At 41.9% G+C, this 7,789-nt stretch overlaps 1 protein-coding gene across 1 annotated transcript in view; it reads right to left on the bottom strand.

The window, feature by feature from the left end:
* Nucleotides 1-7,789, bottom strand: part of mysm1 (Myb-like, SWIRM and MPN domains 1) — a 10,692-nt gene continuing 2,903 nt past the window's right edge. The window contains exons 4-20 of the mRNA XM_024261825.2: nucleotides 7,370-7,444; nucleotides 7,197-7,275; nucleotides 6,888-6,986; nucleotides 6,251-6,800; nucleotides 5,947-6,157; nucleotides 5,738-5,868; nucleotides 5,553-5,656; nucleotides 5,405-5,482; nucleotides 5,243-5,325; nucleotides 4,483-4,540; nucleotides 4,092-4,142; nucleotides 3,936-4,010; nucleotides 3,646-3,834; nucleotides 3,435-3,567; nucleotides 3,195-3,300; nucleotides 3,064-3,121; nucleotides 1-536 (exon numbers count right to left, since the gene is read on the bottom strand). Coding sequence (XP_024117593.1) covers nucleotides 246-536; nucleotides 3,064-3,121; nucleotides 3,195-3,300; nucleotides 3,435-3,567; nucleotides 3,646-3,834; nucleotides 3,936-4,010; nucleotides 4,092-4,142; nucleotides 4,483-4,540; nucleotides 5,243-5,325; nucleotides 5,405-5,482; nucleotides 5,553-5,656; nucleotides 5,738-5,868; nucleotides 5,947-6,157; nucleotides 6,251-6,800; nucleotides 6,888-6,986; nucleotides 7,197-7,275; nucleotides 7,370-7,444 — 2,371 coding nt within the window. The 3' untranslated portion in view covers nucleotides 1-245. The remainder of the gene's footprint in view (nucleotides 537-3,063; nucleotides 3,122-3,194; nucleotides 3,301-3,434; nucleotides 3,568-3,645; nucleotides 3,835-3,935; nucleotides 4,011-4,091; nucleotides 4,143-4,482; nucleotides 4,541-5,242; nucleotides 5,326-5,404; nucleotides 5,483-5,552; nucleotides 5,657-5,737; nucleotides 5,869-5,946; nucleotides 6,158-6,250; nucleotides 6,801-6,887; nucleotides 6,987-7,196; nucleotides 7,276-7,369; nucleotides 7,445-7,789) is intronic.

The following is a 7,789-nucleotide window of genomic DNA, read 5'->3' as shown; positions in this document are numbered from 1 at the left end:
TTAAACATGAAAAATAGATTTCTTTTTAATCTTAACAGAGGTCAATTGAATAAAAAAATAATTCTTAAACGTTGTATTTTAAACACAGAGATCTTAGGACTACACAAACAATACAGACAAACAGAAACCCTGTTTTTTAATTGCGGGGAAGACTGACCTTAAAAAAACGACATTAGTCAGTAATATTACTAATACCATAGCATAGAAGTACTTTGATAAGTTAAACAATGCAGCTGCACAGTTGCTCAAAGTAAATAGTCATGTTCAGTTGTCAACACAGAGCCGAGGTTCAGCAGCGTGGTTTCCTCTGGGACACCCTCTGACCCCACAAGCTTTTCCTTACTAGTCAGCTGACCATAATATATTTCAGCAGAGTCTGGCGGCTTTGAGATACGTAGAGGTCCTTCTTCCTCCTGGTTTGAAGACAGCTGCTTGGAAATAAAACCAGACTGGAAAAGTGTCTGAATGTGCTTCAGAAAGTGGTCTCCCTCACTGTCTGGCAGAGGCTCCAAATGCTTCGCCAGGGATGCCAGCATCTAAAAGGAGAGGGTCCAATCAACTCAGATTGATACAAACAGCAACAAACAAAAGTCTAATTCTTACATTTTAAAACCCACTCCAATGAAAATGGTGTTTTTTCGGTATTCAACATTTTTTCTGGCACTTTTTCTGAAGGTGAAGACATATATAAAAAATAAAATATTTGTGTTATTGAGTATTTCTTTATTCAAATCAATGTGGATCATGACCAGATAAAAAATAAATACTGATGAAACAAAGCAGTGATGTAGGTGCAATAGTCAGACACAAGTCTTCCTGCTCCGCTCCATTCTGATGCATCCACTTATAGACAAACAGATCCATGAACGTCTTTGATTCCCACGTCTGAGCTGTAATCTGGATCTAAACTGTACAGCTGATTGCTCTGATTGTTGCTGCCTTTTTTGATGCACTGCTAATGTTAGCTTGGGGATGTAAGGAAGTTGTTAGCTAGCGGGAGAGAGTGTAAACAAAAAGATGATGGGGAGTCAGAGAAGGCTTACTTTGCACCAACAGTCCCGCCCACAACTCAGAGGCAAATTTGAAATGAAGAAAGCACGTCCTAGAAAACGACACAGGCCTCAAATGTAGCTGGCTGTAGGTAGGTGAAATTGTTGCTGGCTTCTTTTTGATGTAGAACAAGTTTCATTTAGTACAGCAAACAGCCCATGTATGGCCTGAACCCCGGGCTCACACTGCAACTGTTCCTGCTCCAGTGCAGCCCCCGGAGCGCTCTACAGCAGACGAATCACATTGGCTATAGGATGTCTGCAGCCACAGGCTCTGCTGCAGACCTCACGAAACACCAAACCCACGTAGGTTCACACGACAACCCACCTTTTTTTTTTACAGGAAGTACAGTAATCCCCCCCTTACTGGCGGGCATAGGGAACGGAGATATCTATGAATATGGATATAAATACCAGAACGGATTCAGTGAGGGGTTAGGTCGTGCGACGAACAGAATAAACATTTAATGAACACATTAAAACTACACTTTTAAAAAATTATTGTGCACTAAGAACTCAAGGAAAGATGGGAAAAATCTGATAAAGGTAGCAGTTTACAGATGAGATGTTCTTTTAATATGTTAAAAAAAACAATTGGGTTTTATTTCCATCAAGTAATGGTCTGCACAGAGGTTTGGGTACTCTGCAGTTAGTACCTTGTGCTGCCCCTCTTGGCATTCTTCCTCTACTGGTGAAAAGTTTCCTGATCAACTGGCTACAATACAAGCCCAGAGCATGATTGGTCCACCCCCATGCTTAACAGTTGGACAGAGGTTCTGTTCGTTAAACTCTGGACCCTTTCTTCTCCAAACGGACCTTTCCTTATTGCGGTTCCATGTGAACCGGGTCCGTCTACAGAACTTGTTTCCAAAGTGCATCAGGCTTGTTTCTATTTTCATTTGTGAAGGTTGAATGTTGTGGTGAGGACGTAGAATAGGGTTTCTTCTGATAACTCTTCATATTTCTACAAGTCTCTCTGACAGTAGAACAGTGCAGCACAACTCCAGAGTCTGCAGGTCTTTCTGGAGGATGCTGCAGTCAAACCCGGGTTTGGACTTGTTTTTCCCACAATCCTGCAGCTGCTTTGTCTGAGAGTTTTCTTGATCTTCCAGATCTTTAACTTCCACTTTTCCTGTTGACTGACATTTCTTCATATGCAGCTGCGTTGGCTGATGAAGCAGCGGGAAGATGTGGGGATTTTTACCAAGAACCAGTCTGAACTGGAGGATAAAGCTGTTGTACTTAAGGCAGGAACCATTTGTTGATGTGGAGACAGTATCATTAGACACTGACAACACGATGACCATGATGCTATTGAGCTGGAGACATACTCATGTCGGAAAATGTTTTCACAGACTGGATTATAACATAAAAAACAGTGTTAATAGGGATGTCTTACTTTAGGAAAGTAAAGCATCTTATTATATAGTGTATTGACGAAACAAAACAGACACTTGATCCACAATGAAAACCACTTGGCAAAATTCAAACTTAGAGGTTTTTTTTCCAATTCGGAAAGTTTACAACTCGATGTGGAAAGAACACTTATCTCTAAAGTACTAATTTAACTTGAATGTTAAAAGTAAGTTCACTTTACAAACAATGGCCCTCCAGTGGCTCCTCCTCAAAGTTTTGGGACAGGAAAACAGGTTGTGGGAAATCTACAGTGGTTGAGCAGAAGTTCAGTATTAAATCCTCCTTCTCTACTGCTTTCAAATCAGCTGAAATTATGCCCCAGATTCGTAGAAAATGCATATAAAGGGTCCTAACTTTAAGCCTCCCCCTCAGTCAACACCTCGAGCCTTTGGTGCTCGGGTAATAGGCCTCTAATTTCTCCTCAGTAGCCTCCTACTCTGAAAAAAATTTTGAGGCCCTGGACACAGGTTTTTTCATTTGGCCAATAAATCGCATATTAAAAGATCACTGGAAACACTTTGAAAAGAGATCAAAAGAGGATTGAAGTGGTATTTTAAAGCCAGTGCGATGTGAAAGAGAACAGAGGGATCACACTCACCTTCTCCAAACAGGAGAGCTGGGACTCTCTTCGGAATAATCTGTCCATCTGAGCACTCCTGAAGAAGCACAGAGCTGTTTTTAGATCCGACTGCATTTGCAACATAGCCTGCAAAGCTGCATAACACTCACCCAGGAGGTTGATCATATTTTTGAATGATCCACTCAGCCCTCCTCGTGGTCTGTTCCCAGTCTGGAATGTGGTTTGATGACAGAAAGTTGAATCTGTAAGGCAGCTCTGCAGAGGAGCAGACACAGAAGATCCTCAGCACAAAACCAAGACCTGTAATTCTCAACTTCATGTCAACCTGTACATTTTTTTACCAACTCTTAAGTTCAGAACCATGTGTGGTTGTGACAGTTTTTACATACTCTGGGGACTGGAAGAATTGGGGTTTTCTTTGACTAACAAACAGGTGATTTGGGAGTGAGGGGAGCGGTTGGCTGGGTCATATGGGCTCACTATCATCCCGATAAAAGGAGCTCCTCCACGTGAGAAATAGCTCTGGATCAATAAAAAAACAGAGAATCAGATCACGTGTCTGCTTAAAGAGACTCCGACAAGAAGTCCAGTTAGTCATACCTGAAACTGGTCCTGTGTGCTGATGTCCCGTACTGACGGGTTTGGGTGGAAGGAGGGGTGAGAGTGGTACCAGCCTACCACACTGAGGCCAAGGGACAACAGCACATCACAAGCCTGAGTCTGAGACACAGGGTCCATCTCACACTGCATCCCTGTGCTCATGCTGTTGCATGGCTCTGCTGCACAAACCTACAAGCAAAAGTCTGTCAGTTTTATGAAAATGAAAAAAAAAAAAAAACAACGCACCATTTTTGTAGTATATAAACTATAATGTGTTCAACTTCGCACACCTTTAATATTTTAGCATCCCCGTTGAAATGCCCACCCAGCAGACCAATGACTTCCCCTCTAGAGACATGGGCATGCTGCACACAGGATCAGAGGACACAGTCAGAGTGCTGCTGTTGGATGACCGACGGCCTCCAAGCACATGAGCTGAAATGTACCATGTCCATGATGAGGAGCGTCTCTGCACACACCTCCACCTGGAAGGGCTCCTGAACACAACCAAACACTCGTTTCAAACGTTTTCATTGTTCACTTTGAATCATAGAAAGAAAAGCAATTTCTATTCTTTTCAAAGAATTAAACTTCGTGGATAAAAAATAAATAAATAAAGCGGAAGAAGATGGATGGATGGATCCAAAAAAATACTGCAGCTCTGAATGCAGCAGAGCAACAAGAAAAGTCCTAACACAACTCATTAGTTCTCTAAAATCATGCACAAAAATACTGAAAATTCATGCTTACAAGAATATTTGCAGTAATATTTTCTGACTGAGTTCAAGCAAACTTTGAAAAGTGTAGAAGTGAAGAATGAGAGAGGAGGTTACTGACCGGTATGTCCTCGTCAAAAGATCTGCATGGAATCAGCCGGAACGGGTCAGAGGACCTCCTGGAACAAGTCACATTTCCTCATTACTGTGTGTCATTGCTGGGGTCTACATATAACCAATTTCTGATAAAAAGAGGGCATTTGTTTGTGCAGTTTCATTTTTGCAGTGGAGAGGGTTACTGCCCATTTTATGACTTCAAATTTGGGTTTAATGATTACAACACAAAAGGACTAATGGCTAGAAAGGCATTTTATTGTCAAAATACAGTTTAAAAAATGAGTTTTTAAAATGTATTGAAAAGCTTTCCCCACGCGCTGCTTTTACATCTTCCTGTAAATGTGGAACAAATCAATGTAGTGCAGATTCATGCTTTGGTTCATTTCTCTGTACTGGGTATATTAAACTAGCTGTAGCTCCGTTTGCCAAACCTCTGTATTTTCAGAGACAAATCTGAAAAAATATCTCAGTTAAGATTTAAGTTTAAATTGAAGTTGTATGATGTATGCAGAAATTTTCTGTCAGTTACCCACAGAACGTCACAGTTGCTCTAAAAAGAGCTAAATCAGACTTGAACCCTTCCCCTGGCCCTCTCCACTTCACTCATCTGAAACTCTATAAGGTTTCAGCTCATCAATGAAAACAGCTTCACAGCACATGCTGTAATTGTGCTACTAACAACATTTGGGTGGGAGGTGGGGGTGCTAATTCTTTTGGTAGAAATGATGAACTTAGGGAATGAAGCATTGAGCCATGGTGCGCACTCTGGATATCTGGCCATTTTGCTGGGTTTGGGATGCTTCTTCCTCCCCTCCCTCTGCAGCACCAGTTCTTCAGCACTGAGATGCTGACAAAAAGCACAAAGAGTCAGCTGAACCTTTCATGGCAGCCCAGAACCATTTCTGTGTGCATGTTTGAGACCAAACCTCGTACGTTTGCCCCTCAGAATCTTTAGCGTCACACCAGTTCCCCCACACATCCCGCACACGCCTCTTCCTGGTCCGCTACAAGCAACTGAACGTTAGCTCAAAAGCACAGGCCAGTCGGGCACCAGAATCTTTCGGGTTCACCAACCATGCTTTGTAATCTCTGAGCGAGCTGATATGCTTCCAACACGTCTCTGCTCGCTTTAACCCTTGAGCGGTCCACCAACTTTGGTCGATTATAAACTGCTTGCTCTACAAGAAGAAGGTTCCAGCTCAAACAGAAAAGCAGAAAGGGGACTACAAAGTAAAAGAATCGATAAAAACAACCATTACCACAATTGAAGTTGATGGCTCCAATAAGCTCCAGGTAAGTGTGAATCCTGCCAATGCAGTTAACATCTCCACAGTTCTTCAGACCTGGGCGCACCGAAGTCTTGTTCAGGTATTTGGGTTTGCTCTTCATCCTGACACACAAACAAACCTTCAGTTAGTTCAGTTTCATCTCTGACGTGACAGAAGTGACCTCCAAACATTTGTGGTACCATTGGTCCAAAATGTAGTTCCTAATTTTCAAATATCTTTCAGGAGTTTTTGATGGCCGTCCCTCAAAGAACTCTGGAATGGCTTGTTTTTCATCCTCTGTTATGGTTCCTGTGTCCAGTTCTGCTTCTTGCTCTGGAGCTTTGAGTTCCTCCTCTGCTTCATCTCCATTCTGTTGCTCTTCTTCATTTTTATGGACCTTCTCAGCTGAGTCTGGAATTATCAGTCAGAGGAAATGGCATTACATAAAAGATGTTAAAGACCACAATCACTGTTGACAAAGAAAAACAGAAATGGGAAATGTACCCATCCTCTCAAAGCTGTGGTTTTCCACATCACCAGTCTGAGCGATGAGGTCACACTGACAACTCTGATCCTGGAGATCTCCTGTCACCTGTTTGAAGCCTGTTTGCGTCTGAAAGCTTCCTGGAAAGATTTGCCCAGTCTTACTGATGTTGTGATGTAGTCTTGTTTCTCTATTTTCCTCAGCACAAACACCTGAAGAGGAAGCATCACGACTTTGTGGACAAAAAGACTTCCTATGGGATTGGACTGCATTCCAGATGCTCTCCGTCTCATTCTGAGCTGTCTTTTCTGGCTCCTGGGAGCTCTTTTCAGTTTGAATCTCCCCCTTCACTTGCTCCTCTGACCCTAACAATTCAGTTTTGGGCTCAGCTTGTGTTTTAACATCTGTTGCTTCATCTTCACTCAGATCATCAGTGATGTCTACATCTTCATCGTCAGAAAGTTTTTCTATGCGGACAGCATTGGCCAGAGTTGATGCTTCACTTGGTATGGACTGAGGATGTAAGACAGGGCCTGTAGAAGGAGCTGCAGCTCCGGGTTCTGACTTTCTCTGGGCAAAGAAAGTAAAGAGTAAGCGAAGCCCTTCAGAATGCAGTACATATGGGGAAATACCTTGGAGTCAAAAAGACAGTCTTACCTTTTGTTTAAAGTAGTGTTTGGCATAACTTTTCACCTGAATAACAGTACGAGTGCCCACCTGCTTAGCAATTCTGGTCCACTTCTGACCAAACTGGGTCTAAAAAAAGCATCCCAAGAAAGAGAGGACTTTCTGAAAGCTTTTCTTCACATTAAAACTTTGCACCAAAGTCTTTAAAAGTCAATGAAGGTGTTTAAATATCATACGAAAAACAGCTACACATTAATTCAGATGTATTTACTATTAACTACTAACTTTATAAACAAGTGCATTCAAATGTTCCGCGTGCAAACAATATCTGCAGTTTACCAATCCTTCCTCAAAGAGCTGCTTCTCCTCTTTGGACCAGCAGGACGACAATGTTGATGCTGAGCTCTTGGAAGGTGACCTGAAGATCCAACAGGGACAAGCATTTCTGACTGACAACCAGATAGGAAATCAAATGCCCAAGACAATGAAAGCTGTGAGTGGAAGGTACTTACTTCTTAACTTTTGCTTTCTTGTTAGCATTACTGTATAAATCATCATTAGGGGTCCCCCTTCCTGTTAGATAATATCTTTAAAATAGTTTAGGAAAGAATCATTATCAAACAAAGACACAAGAATAAACAACATCAAACATCTGACGACAGTCTGCAGACAGATCCACACACACAGAACCCGATTTACAACATTTACTTTAGTTCAAACATATCTATGCAAATGAGGAAAGGGGATTAAGAGTCTTAACTCGGCTACCAAACCCTCAGCCTGATGCTGGACTCAAGGTAACCTGCAATACTCTATCAAAATATAAACATATAAAGCATAACAGTCTGCTTCATGGTTTTCAATGCTTCCCAACTTTTTTTTTTTTTTCCTTTTAACTTGTCCTGTCCAACAGCTGAGCCAACAGATGTGGG

This window comes from Oryzias melastigma, unplaced genomic scaffold (genome assembly GCF_002922805.2).
Source record: "Oryzias melastigma strain HK-1 unplaced genomic scaffold, ASM292280v2 sc00328, whole genome shotgun sequence".
In the NCBI taxonomy this organism is placed as follows: Eukaryota; Metazoa; Chordata; class Actinopteri; order Beloniformes; family Adrianichthyidae; genus Oryzias; species Oryzias melastigma.
The sequence above is the reverse complement of the archived record's forward strand: the minus strand, read 5'-3'. Positions and strand labels throughout refer to the sequence as shown.